General features: G+C 40.8%; 1 protein-coding gene across 2 annotated transcripts; it reads left to right on the forward strand.

The window, feature by feature from the left end:
- The first annotated feature begins 1,524 nt into the window (after positions 1-1,524).
- TRMT10B (tRNA methyltransferase 10B) lies at positions 1,525-13,220 on the forward strand. Of its 2 annotated transcripts, XM_010995544.3 has the most exons (9): positions 1,525-1,573; positions 4,946-5,148; positions 5,601-5,709; positions 6,238-6,362; positions 7,992-8,144; positions 9,250-9,328; positions 9,983-10,050; positions 12,171-12,294; positions 12,860-13,220. In XM_010995544.3, exons 2-9 carry the CDS (start codon positions 4,957-4,959, stop codon positions 12,964-12,966), a joined length of 957 nt encoding a protein of 318 aa, XP_010993846.1. In that variant the 5' UTR covers positions 1,525-1,573; positions 4,946-4,956; the 3' UTR covers positions 12,967-13,220. The 2 variants fall into 2 exon arrangements, with proteins under 2 accessions (XP_010993846.1, XP_010993848.1); XM_010995546.3 differs by lacking the exons at positions 12,171-12,294; positions 12,860-13,220 and adding an exon at positions 10,337-12,164.
- Positions 13,221-13,898: the final 678 nt, after the last annotated feature.

A 13,898-nucleotide genomic window follows, 5' to 3' on the forward strand; every position in this document is an offset into this window, starting at 1 on the left:
CACTGGGAATACAATCATCAATGTAATAGATATAGTCTCCCTCTAGGAACTTATAATTGGTAGGAAAGACACACACATAAAAAGATTACTGATGGGTGAAGGTGAAATAAAGAAAATGAACAGTGTCAGGATAGGACTGGGATGAGCCAATCTTCCCTAAGGTAGTCAGTAAAATCTGCTCTGAAGAGGGAAGGTTTAAGCTGAAGCCTACAGGGTAAGAAGAAGACAGCCCAGGGTAAAAATGAGAGGAGAGGGAACAGTATCTGCAAAGGCTTTTGGTGTGTTTAAAGCATTTCAAGAAGACGGATGTGACTGGAATACAGCAAGCTGGAAGAAGAGTGATAGATGAGGTCGGAGGGGTAGCCAGGAACCACCCATGCAAGGCCTTGGGAAGGTTAGATTTTACATCCAAGTGCAATGGGAAGCCACTGAGAGGTTGGAGTAATAGAGACATAACCATCTGGTAAATGGTTGGGGTCTGGCAAAGGGTGGGCAGTGAAACCAGCTGAGTGGCCTTTTCTGTGGGGAAGTGGTCATGAGCTCATTCAAAGGAGAAGTGACAGAGAGGGAGGAGAGGTATTCGGTACAGCTGAGTGCGAGGTGCAGGGACTGGTTAGGTGTGGTGGGAGTCACTGAAGACCATCTGAGCCACTTTGCAAGTCCTATTGAGTGGGAAGCTGAGGCTAGCTTCTGAGCCTTCTGGGGAGGAAAGCATGTTTAGTTTTAGTATTTTACAAGCTGCTCCAGTAGCAGGTAAAGGATGGATTAAGCGTGGACTGGGGACGAGGTGGGAGGTGCTGGAGAAGCTGTGGAAATTAAAGTCTCCGGGGGAAAATTGTGAGGCCAAAGACGGATCCAACAAGGCTGTGGTTTCTGATGCAGGAGGTATTTCAGGCTCATTACTGGTAGGTCTGCAGGAATAAAAGGGAAAGTGGCCGATAGTGGTTTTGTTTTTTTTTTTTTTAATCAGGCCAAGGCTTGGGCAAGTCTCTTCAGCTCCCTGAGACTCAGTTTCCCCGTGGATATGTGAGGCGAGATGGAGGAGGGAGAGTGGCCAGACTCTAGACTCACTCGTGACCTGTCCAAGCCGGGATATCTGTTATGATCCTTGACGGCCAGGTAGTGGTAAGGGGTGCTGTGTCAGCTTGTGGGCTCTGCTGGTTGTGGGGAAGCCCAGAGGAGTGCAAAGCCCCCGGGATGAGAGAGGAGGGGCGGTCTGAGTCCAGTTTCAGCCCAGTTTCGCTGTCTCTAGCCATTGACAGCCATCAAGACGCCTGGTCACCTGCAGCAGCCCTCTGCGGTGGCCAAGCGGCTGAGACTGTATGCCCAGCTAACATGTGAGGAAACGGAGGCTCAGCTAGGCGCGCCAACCTTCCAGCGGGACACGGCTCCTTGGTATCACGGAGGAGCGTGGGAGCCGAAGCCGAAGCCTCGCCTGGACGGTGCACACAGACGGGCCAGGCGGAAAACGGCAACTCCCAGAATGCCTTTCTGAGAGGGGCAGGAACCGGAAGTGAGGTCGGAGGCGGGGCCTGTCGGACGCTGCCGCCGCTGCGTGAGGGGAAGTTTTCAGGTACGCCGGGGCTTGTTGCCGAGGTGGGGAGGGACTGGGGGAGTACCCCTGGGACTACCGCCTCGTTCGCGGGCGGGACAGACACCTGGGAAGCAGACGCCTGCCCAGCAGTCGTATGGGCTCGTGTGCCCCACCTTCTTAGTACTGTTGCTTCCCCTCGCACTCACAGCCTGTGGGCCAGACGGCGGGTACTCGCGGGGAACTCTCGAGCCAGGGGTCGGGGGTTCTAGTGCTGAAGGTCCCAGAGGAGTGGAGCCAGCTTGTGGCTAAAACTTTGAATGAGGGGATGAGAGAAGCGTGCAAACAGTTTGGTTCATCACTTAGCTTAGAAAAATTCTGAGGAGGGTGGGTGGAGGAGGCTTTATTAATTCAGCAAGTCTTTATTGAGCGTGTGTTATGTACCAAGCCCATTCCTAGACATAGAGGATATAGTGAACAAAGCAATCAGAACACTTGCTTACATTACAGGAATGGGAAAGTTCAGACAAAAAAATGAGTAAAACGTGTGCCATGTTGGATAGTGAAAATCTGAATGACGTGATGAAGGTAGTCATAATTATCTGGGGGAGGAGGTTGGCGGTAAAGAGAACAGCAAATGCAAAAGTCCTAAGGTGGGCATATCCTTGGTATGTTAAGAACAAAAAAACAAAAAACAAAAAAACCCAGCAACAGCAAGCAGACCAGACAGTATAGAGAACGATGGATAATCAGTATAGGCCACTGTAAGTGTTGAGACAAGGATCAATAAACAATCTATGACAGAAATAGAAGGGGGTTTTATCTGAGCCAAACAGAGAATTATAGCCTGGGAGACATAGATTCAAGAAGCACTTGAATTCCACTGGACTGCAGAATAGGGGAGGCTTATAAAGGCAAAAACTGCAAGGTTATAGTTAGTTACATGAGTTATTTATCAAGAATTATAATTGGAGCTGGCAAGAAGTAAGGGTGCTTGTTAAACAAGGATTGGTTGGCGTCTGAAATGGCTGCATAGTTACATAGGGAGGCCTTGGGACTGAAATGTTGCAGCTGGCAGGTGTTCTGAATATGGCTGATGGTGTCCTTGGGTCTGGTACAGCTCAGAGAGAGTTGAGGTTCTCAGTGGTGCAGAGACATTTTTGAGACCAGATGTTCAGTGGCTGCCCAACTCCATTTTTGTATGCCTGAACATTAAATACTCCATTATAATTTCAATTTGTCATCAACTTAAGCAGATATCTCACAGAGATATATTATGAATTACCTGTAAGTTGCATAAAAAAACTGAATATCATTAATAATCAAAGAAATTCAAATTAAAACCCAATGAGGTTCCACTACACAAAAATGGCTAAGATTAAGAACCCTGACAACAGCAAATGTTGGGGATGATACAGAGCATCTAGAGCTCTTAAACACTGCTGACAGCAGTGTAAAATGGTGCAGTTACTCTGGGAAGCTGATGGTGGTTTCTTATGAGTTAAATAGCATCCGTCTTATGACCCAACAATTCTACTGTTAGTACTTGGCAAATAGATATTAAAGCATATGTCCACGAAAACACTTGTATGAGAATTTCACTTCTTCTTGGCAGCTTTATTCCTAATAGCCCCAAACTGGAAAAATTTCAAATGTCTGTCAACAGAGGAATTTAAAAAATTGTGGTATATTCAGGCATGGAATACTGCTCAGCAATAAAAAAGAACGAATGACTGGTACATGAAGCAATATGTATGAATCTCAAAAACATGTGGGGCAAAATGTCACTTTCAAAGAGTACACACTGAATCCATTTAAATAACATTTTGTAAAGCACAACTAATCTATGGTTATAGAAAAAGAACACATTTCTTTTGGAAGGCAGTGGGAATGGGATGGAGATTGACTTGGAGAGTGCAGAAGAAAGGGAACTTTCTGGAGTGATGGAAATGTTCTGTATCTTGATAGAGGTGTGGGTAACACTGTGTGCTTGTGAGAAACTCATTGAGCTGATATATTCCTACCCTTGACCTGCCACACACACACACACAAACTCACTGAGCTATACCTTTAAAATCTTGGCATTTTCTTTGTGTAAATTATATCTCAAAAGAACTTAATTAACAGAAATAATTAAAGTCAAAGTAATTAACAGAAGAATTCAAAATAAGAGGGTTACCTTAACTGATCTGAATTTTATTGTTTCATAGGGAAAGTTGATGAATCAAGAAGTAATAGTGTAGGGGAGGGTATAGCTCATGTGGTAGAGTGTTTGCTTAACATGCACGGGGTCCTGGGTTCAATCCCCAGTACCTCCTCCAAATATAAATGAATGAATAAGCCTAGTTACCTCCCCCCTCCCAAAATAAATTGAAATTAAGAAGTAATGGTGTAAGCATATGATTTCAGGTTAAGAAGTTAATTACCAGAACTGAAAATACCTGGTTAACAAGGGTTGCCCCTCTAGAGGTGAAAGGGAGGGAGGATCATTACTTTTCATTATAAATAGGTCTTTTTACCACATGCAAGGATCATATTACATAGATTTACTTTCTCAAAGATGTACTTCTCCTAAGATGTTGGTAGCACATTGGACTCAGAGGAGCAGCCGTGAGCAATGGTAATACCATTCTCTGTGACACTTAACTGTAGACTAGAGCACTTCTTACTCATATCTCCCTCAGAGATTTTGAACACCACTTTGAAATTATGACATTTGTCAAGTGTGCTGTAACAGTGGTTCTTCATATTCTTCTACCTCAGCACTTCTGATGAATATTAAACGTTTTCACTGTGACTATGGCTTTCTGCTTCAGTGCTATTTAACTGAGTTAGGGGAGGGAATAGGTAGTTTGGAAAAATGAATTCTGATATATCACTAGCAACTTAGAGTTCTTGGTTGGTTTGGGGCCACTCTTTACCATAATTTTTGGCTAGCTCTAACCCTCCCAGGATGTTTCTAGTATAGGACTTTGCATAGAGTAGATGCTTAGTAAATATTTGCTAAAGGAATGATTTTGAAAATAAACGGAAGCATAATGAGATAGGTGGATTTTGCCGTCTCTATCTCACTCTCAAGTCATACATGCATTTCACAGAACACAGTAAGTGAGCTTATCTGTGTCACTGGAGCAATGAAGAATCACTGATTGCTTGGAGGTGTCAGGAGTTGTGCTTGTATTCTAAGAAGTGGAGTCGGCTTCCTTACTAATGAAATGTTTCTGTGTTGACTCATTTCTCTGGAAGATACACATGCTTATCCATTCAGTAAGTCTATGTTAGTATTTTACACACTTCTACTTCTTCAGTAACACAATAACACTATTTTGTCATTTGGATATAGGGAAATGCCCCTGCAAGTGAAATAATGTAACATCTCACATAATTGTGACTTTTCCTAATCTGGTTGAAAAGGGCAGAGGACTATGTACATGGACTGGAAATTGGAACGGAGTGCTCAGAAAACAGAGTCACATGTGCTGCAGGAGCAAGAAGTCACCCTAGAGGGCACAGGCGAAGATGGTATCTCTGAAAGCTTCCAGCTTCTACAGATTGATGTGGAATGTGAGCATCAGGACGGGGAGACCCTGCCCACAGGCAATGCAGTGTGGTGCTCGGTGAGTGTAGTGAGTTGTCTGGTCATGGGCTTTCAGATGATGGAATGTCCCAGAGACCCCTCTTCTAAGGACAGATACTGGTGACAAAAAGACTGGGAATGAGTTTGGTGTATTCCAAGGGATGAATTTCCTGTTAACTGGTTTGAGGTTTCATTTCCATTTGAGTCAAAAAAAAAAGTAAATGAAGTTCCAGAGGAATCAGAAGGGTCAGGAAATCTCAACTCTGTCCCTAGTAAATTTACCATGACCATGGGCATGTCACATTTGTTTTCTGGGGTACTGCTTTCTCTAAACACAATCTAGTCCATTTTTGTTTTAAAGGTTAGTCTCCCTTTTCTCTCCTAACTTTATGTTTAAATTTAAAAAATAATTAAGTAACTATTTCTAATATTCATTTTCCTTTTTGGTGCTTATGAAGTTCTCAAACAATTTTGTTTTCTGGATAACATAAGAAAAATGTCCAAAGAAAACAGAGACGCTGGGAAAAGACAGTTGCAGCAAAGAAGAGTAAAAGAAAACAAGAAAAAGAAAGAAGAAAAGCTAATCGTGTAGAAAATTCAGGTAACAGTAAATCAGATGGCTGGTGTAATTATAGTTATTTCTTAGCAAACTGGTATCTGCATGTTCCTAGGAGAATAGGAATATAGTTCTTAAGTAAAAACAAACATCTGGGAAGTAGGACCTATTGTCCTATTTTATTGGGAATCAAAATGTCAAAGCAAATTTAAGACTACCTTTCATGCTAGGTTCAGTGCTAAGAATTTTACATGGATTACTGTAAGGGGTTGGTACTTGTAATATCCCCATTTTGTAGGTGAAGAGATTGAGGCTCAAAGAAATTGAATAACATTCCCAAGGTCATATAGGTAGTAAATGAACAAATTGAACTCTGATTTAGTCCCAGCAGTGCGCTTCAGAGCCCACACTTAACCATTCTGCTATACCTAGACTGCATAATGAATGAACGCCTGGCATGAGCTTCAAGTTTCTCTTCATATGCAAAAAGTTCTCACCTGGCTGGGGAGATTTGTTTCTTACTGAATATTATTCTGTTTTCCCGCTTATTCCTTTCTGATATTTCTACTCTAGGCATCTGCCCCCAGCACAGCAAACGTTTTCTGAAATCCTTAACCAAGGAAAGACTTTTGGAAGCCAAACACTCGGGACCAAGACTCTGTATCGATTTGAGTATGACCAATCACATGTCTAAGAAGGTAGAACATCCATTAAATTCTGAGTTCCTGCTCACATGAGGGAGTTCCAGGGGGAGCAGCTTCACATAAAATATGACCTGCTCCAGCTTCTGTGATTCTCCTGTAAACCAGCAAATATATTTAGTTTTCTACACGTGGCTAGTAAGTTCTGAGATGACTGTTAGAAGGAATCATGATGAGAATAGACGTACATCCTCTGGTTTAGTTTAAAATTTTTTACCTTATCTTCTGTTTTGAGCCCAATACCTTTCTTTGCCTCTGTGTTCATGGTGTCCCCAGTCTAGATGGAGCCTTTTGGATTTAATTCTCCAGAGATGAAATCTTTGGCCTTCTGCTGGTGAAAGGAATATTTGCCTGGTTGCGTACTGAGGGGAGATTACCTGGTGGGAGGTCTTTCTGCAAAGAATGTGTTTTAAAAGGCCTCCCACTGACCCTATTAGTGAAGGAGGGATTTTTCACCCTAGATATGGCGATGACTGAACACACAGCACTCAACCCTGGGCAGTTAAGACTGATAGCAGTTTATTAGTCACATGTACTCAGCCGAGGGGAGGATGACACTGCATGCTATGCAGGGCTACATGGGGCTACAGTCGGGAACAGAATGAACAAGCAGGGGCTGTGGGGAGCAGACTTTGTAATAACAACAAGGTGGGGTGCTTCCTAATTCCTGCAAGAGACATGATTAGTTTTTTGGAATACTTCTGTGGACTGGCAGGGAATTGAAACCTACTATTTAGGGATAAGCAGGAACGCTTTATCAAAGGAATCTCTTTGATTAAAAGGATTGTTTAGCTAGTGGACCTTATCTGTGGGAGCAGAATTGAGAGGGGAACTTGCAGTTAAGCCATTCAAGGCCTTCCTGGTTTTCACCAGATATCAAGGCAGCACACAGTATTGGTCCCTGATGTTAAGCCTTACACCACAAAACAAACCTTTATGTTCCAACATCCCTGTTGTATGTGCTAGTGTTTGTATTTTTTTTTCAGAGAAATTAGGAAAACTGAAGACCTAGAGTTCTTACATGGAACCTACTATAGCCCTTTGAAAAGATGAACCAAGAATTTTCTATTCTTTGTATTGCGATGTCAGATTCAAACAAACCCAAAGCTTTTTTTTTTTTTTTCCTGTACTGAACCAAATCAGGGCAGATTGTGAAACTACCTTTCTATAAGGATGATGTCTCTGAATTAGGATGGAAAGTTAAAACTTCCAAGCCTATGACATCTGGAGTTAGGGAAAAGTGCCAAGTTTAACTGGTGGAGTATAAAAATGTCTGTACAGTAATCTAACCTCTTTTTAATAGTAAACATCACATGGTAAGATTTTAGAATGAAAGCTAAAAGAAAAATTATAGCAGATCCAGAGGAAGGAAGAGGTCTCAATTTTTCCATTAACTTGCTAATTCTGGGTTAGTGTCATTACCTTAACTTTCATCTATAAGGTATGATGCCATGGGGTGTAACATACACACATACATGCATGTACTCCTGGAGTAAAAGGGGCCATTCTAGTTCATGAGATTTCCCAGAGTAGTATTCAGTGAACTTCCTGAGTAACCATTTGTTGATAATGCATCCAGAAAGAGTGGGCCTGTTTCCACCCTAAGTTGTCCTTACTTCTTTGAAGGAATTAAGTAGACTAGCTGGACAGATCGGAAGGTTGTATGGTTCAAATAAAAAAGCTGACAGGCCATTTTGGATCTGCCTCACTGGATTCACCACAGACAGTCCCCTGTATGAAGAATGTTTGAGGATGAATGATGGATTTTCTAGTTATCTGGTAAGCCTCATTTTATATATTTGAATTGCCATCTAAAAAGTAGGTTGGGGTGGGTAATAGGTTTTTTTTTTAACTTTTTCATATTTTGATGTAAAAAAGATATATTTATATATAAATTATATGTTTTCACTATTACAGTCTTAAAGAATTTATAACCTCTAATCAGTTCTTATATTTTCTAATTTTCATCCTTCCACTGCACTGGCAAACTAACATTACCGGCAACTAGGACTGTATTTTGTATCCAGTGTATTGTATGCTAGACTGTGTGCTCTAGCAGTGTTCTAGGGAAATGGTATGACTCCTTTCTTGTTTTTAGTAGCGCAGAGTTAGGCAACATGAGTTTTGAGGGGAAGAGAGAATTCCTATGGGAGTAATACAGATTTAAGATGAGTTTTAGGGAGTACTAAGTTACTTTCAGCACTTTCCCTAGGATCTCTTAAATGTAGTGATTGATATACAGGCAAGAATCCAGATCATTGCCTAAGAAATGCCACTGAAAATACCTTTGTGTGTTTGCATTATGTAGCTGACACGGAGTGTGGAAAAGCGCCCTGTGTAGTGCCACACAGTTAGTCATGTTTGCTGTTACCTGAACAATCCCTCTTGTAATGCAGCCATTTCTAGCTTTACTGTTCTGTACACATTTTATGATTCCTATATGTGAGCCAAACAGACCCACTCTCAGGGCCACGTAGTCCCGTCCCCTTGTCTTCATGCTTTTCTTAGGTGATTCCCTCCACTTTGAATACTTCTTTTTGTATGTGTCTATCTTGCCTCTTCAGAAACCAAATCCCAGCATTCCCTTCACTAGAAGGTTGTCCCTGCTGTTGTCATTCCCTCTCCGTGGTCGTGGGGCATGATCCCTGTACATCTGTTAGGGCCTCATATCACTTTCTGTCTCATTTTGTCAGGCTGAATGTCTGTACCTTTCTGCTTCTCGTCCCCAACTCAGCACTTTCTGAGAACAGGTTGTCTGACATACTTCCCCTTGATGCACCTGGAGCCATGCCTGATAGAAGCTAGGTGCCCCGTAACTGGTTGCTGTAGTGTGGGCTATGTCTTAACCTAGTTCATGCTACGTTGGATTATTTACATTTTTTAGCTAGACATAACAGAAGAAGACTGCTTTAGCTTATTTCCTCTGGAAACCCTTGTGTACCTGACTCCAGACTCAGAACATGGTATGTACTTTACTGCATGCATTCATGTAGAACATTGCTTCTAGCCCTTTATTTCATTATTCCCAGTATCAGAATTTGTTAAAGCCACCCAAGGTGTATCCAAGAAAAAAAAGGAATGGACATTAATTGCACACCTCTTATGGACAGAGACCTCACTGGATACTTAGTATTTGTCCTACTGTGTGCACACAGCTGCACAGATTTAGAGTCTCCCATCTTCAGAAGGACCTTATGAGGTACTTGGTAAACCTTCTCGGTTTCCCTAGTCACCTCTCCACATTGACCCTTTTTGGATCAGTGTTAGATATATATATATTTTTTTCCCCAGAAAATCATCTGTTTCACATAGTTTTCAATTTTGTTGTATTAAGTTGATCTCAGTATGCTCTTCTAGTTATTTTACATTCCTCTCAGATTTTGTCTCTTTTCTGAATTCTAATGATGATTTGAATCTGCTACCTTTTTTTCATGACAAGATATGCTAAAGGTTATCTATTTAATTGGTCTTTTCAGAGAGTTAGCAAGTCTACTATTTTTTTGTTTTCTATGTCATTAAATTTCTACTTCTATCATTAATAATTCTTTCTTTTTATATTCTTTGGATTTAGAAATGATAAAATAGATTGATCTCAATGGCTTTCATTTTTTCATTAGCTCTTGAAGATGTTGATCTAAACAAAGTTTACATCCTTGGTGGACTTGTGGATGAGAGTGTTCAGAAGGTAAGTGCACATTTTAGGTCCAACAACTACATTTTGAAAAGTGGTGCTTACTTTTAGAGGCACCTGCCCTGTCATAATCTTACCCAAAAGGCCTAAAAACTAGGAGGGAATAGGAAGAAGGAACCTTTTCTGCCTAGGTTGGCCCTCCCACAGGCGGGGTTCCCTCTCTCCTCAGCAGTGTCAGCAACCCTGACCTGATGGAATCCAGTCAGGAGCTGGAATGGGGAGTATTTGGTAATTATATAAACAGCCATTATTGATTTCCTTTTTTCTCTATTCTCTTCAGGTCTGCAGGAATAACTCTGATTTTGACCAAGGGAGCTTTGACTCAACATTCTTACCAGCTATTTGTTCTTTGTGAAAGAGTAGCTTGTTCCTTCTTAGGTCATCTTCCCTATTAACAGACGTCTTACCCCATAATCTCAGCCTCAATAGGACTGTCCAGATTTCTTTTGTTGAATTGGAATTTTATTGGAAAAATTGGCATTTTGAAATAGGTTTCTATTATATAAATATTAGTTGAGATAACCTTGTTTATATTTACTAAATAACATTGTATAGACAATTATATATATATGTGTGTGTGTGTGTATATATATATGTATATATACACACACATATAGTTAAAATGTATAAAAAGGAGTACAGTGAAAAGTAAGTCTCCCTCATCCTTGTCTCCTAGTGTCTGCTGCCTATGGCAACCATGATTTTCTTATGTATCCTTCTTGATATATTCTGTGATCACACAGTATATGTTTATGGGTATATTTTATATATTTTTTTTCATGTATGTGAGTATATCTTTTTCATATATATATATATATATGAGATATATACACATATTGAATACAGGTGATACTTAACTGAATTGCATTTATTCTAAAAAAGTCAGTGTTCCATGACTCCATAGTGATAAACTAAAACATTAGCAGGGGGGTGCATGGGGAGCTCTAAAGAATGTCAGCTAATAAATAAGAAATGCATGATAGAATTTTAAAATTTTCATTTTGTCACTCCCAGGGTAATAACTGACTCAGGGAACTGAATGAAAGATTGTGAGGGAACTGACTATTCATGTGGTCCTAAAGTACCACCCCACAGATTACAAAGGCAAAAATGTACCATTACAATGAAATGATCTGGAGGTCAGCATCTTGACAAATGATCAAACTTAGAATCACCAGTGTGCCTCCCAATGTGATGGACTCTCACCTGTGAAGTATTCTTGCTAGAAAATGTTTAAACTGAATTTAATCATAAACAGATCCGTATGGGACATTCTGCAAGACAACTGGGCCAGACTTTGAAAAAAGTCAATGTAATGAAAACGGAAATAGTCACAGGGACTATTTTAGATTAAAAGAGATTAATAAGACGTAAGAGCCAAATGCCGTCTCCCACAGCACAGTGACATCCTTTTTTTTGAAGCAGGTAGTTGACCTTCCCAGAGCTTCTTACGAGGTAGTGAACATAATTTAAACATCAGTCCATGACTCAGGGTTATCTTTAAAGGAACGTTAGTTACTGTACTCTGACACTACATGGCCTCAGATTGTTGGACTTCTTGAATTCTGTCTCCTTTTTGTGGTTTTCAGAGCCTTTCCCTTCCTTTGAGCTGTATGCTCTCATACATTAATGCTGTCTTATTGCTGGTGGTGTATCTGACTCGAATCCTGTCTCCCTTATTTCTAATTTGCTGCTACCAGTTCAATGTGACTGAAAACTCCAGAATTGGGTCTTACTGAGTTAGGGCCAGGAGTATTCTCCACTGATTGATTAGACTTGGATTTTTGGATGCAGACTGTGGCTGCAGATATGCTTCTTTTTACTTATTTCCTTCTTGATTGTTAAGTAGTAGTGAGTGAAAGCTAGTGGATAGATGAGTGAGGTGTTGCTGCACAAGCCATTTCTTACTTGCCACAAGTAAATACTCTTCATTATCTATAGTTTCTTCCACTCTACCATAGGCTACTTAATTTTAATATACTTATCATTTAATTATGATTACAGATGGAAATTGAGGCAGTAAATGAGGATTCTCACAATTTACTCTGCATATTACAATGAGAATATCTTCATGTATTATTTTTATAAGAATAATATGTAACTGTGATTTACAGAAGGTGACATTTCAAAAGGCCCAAGAACATTCAGTCAAGACCGCCCGCTTGCCAATCCAGGAATACATGGTCAGACGCCAGAATGAGAAAAACTATCATTCAGAGATCTTGGCCATCAATCAAGGTACTCCTCACACGGCCCACACTTAATATGTGTTAGTTCTGGTGCTGCTGCTTTGCATAGTGTTTAAGTATAAAAGGCTCTTGAAGCAGTCTCCCATGTGACTGATGTGCTTGGACTTTATTGTATGCATGTATTCTGGCCTCTCAAGCACTTTTCATTTTCTTCCTCTCAGGCATTTTTCATTTTCTTCCTGGTTCACAATTACGTTAAAGATAATTGAAATTGTTCCCTTGTCCTAACTGCCATGCCTTCAACCCATCACTGGCTTTGTCCTTCGGGATTCAGTTTCCAGGCATCTTGGCTGCTCCCTTCCCCATCCCAGGCCACATCAGGGCCCCTCTGTTGTGTTCCCATTGTACTGTGTTCCTTTCGGTTGCAGCACTGTTCATTCACAAGCCTGTATCTCTCAGTGTAAACTGAGGTCCTTTGTAGGCAAGCAGGGATCTAGTAACTTGTGTGGTACAGAGTAAATCTGTTGAATGAAATATTCCAGAACACCTTTTTCCTCATTTGCTAGTTCTTTTTCTTCTTTATGGTAACTCTGTTTTGTTTACCTTTCTAACAGTATTTGATATCCTATCCACTTACTTTGATACTCAAAACTGGCCTGAAGCATTGAAGAAAGGAGTTTCTTCCAGAAAAGGCTATGTTCTTCAGAACTCAGTGGAATGATGGACAGCCTAAGGTTGCAGCTGCAGGAGGCGAAGTTGTTGCAGGTGCCTTGACCAAAGAGCAGAGCAGAGGATGTTGGCGGCATTCACTTGCCTTTACTTGACATCTGGACTCTTCACTAGGATAGGAGTTACTAACAGGGACCAACCACATTTTGTGCTCTTTTGTATCTCCCATAGTGCCTGGCTCACAGGAAGTGCCCAGATATATGCTAAGTAAAAAGTTTACATAACAATGAATTAGCCCTAAAACTACATGGCTTTGGATGTGTTAATTCATGTTTTGTACACTTACTTATGAAGATGATAGAGATAGCTTAAATACTCAGTTATTGTTATATCAAGAGTTTAATTTTCACTACACCAGCATCATAAAGTTGACTTTCTCCAGCCACTTCGATCATGCTGATTTTCCCCTACTCAGTAGTAAGCTGTATGTATGCTTTGCAGGATCAGCCTGTCCTAACTTAGCCCTACTTTAAGCCCAGCAGCACTTTGTTCCCATCTGTGACTCCTACTCTGTCTCCCCTGTTCTGAGTATGGGCATGGTGGGCTTCTCTCTTCCTAGCTGGAGCCTCCTAATAATTTGTGGGAGTATCTCTATATCCTTCTGAGCCTTGTGCAAACTAGAGTCTTCATATATACTTGCAATTAACAGATCAAACTGAAAAGCAGAAACACAGTATTAAGCCTAACTTGAAAATATCCAGAAAATACATTGCATCTGACATGAGCATGTTATAACCTAAAACCTCAGTGACCCTTTTGTCATGTCCTAGTCAGGTGGAGTTGCTTCAGTTACTCTGGCCAGTTTGGGTTAGTAAACTTGATAACTAAGCTGCTAGCAAATTCAGAAAATGTGTTCTATATCTCAAAAGAACCAAAAGATTACTTCTGTGTTCTGTCCCCTCTCCTTCACAATTTAATCCCTCA

Source organism: Camelus dromedarius, chromosome 10 (genome assembly GCF_036321535.1).
Source record: "Camelus dromedarius isolate mCamDro1 chromosome 10, mCamDro1.pat, whole genome shotgun sequence".
NCBI classification, from domain to species: domain Eukaryota; kingdom Metazoa; phylum Chordata; class Mammalia; order Artiodactyla; family Camelidae; genus Camelus; species Camelus dromedarius.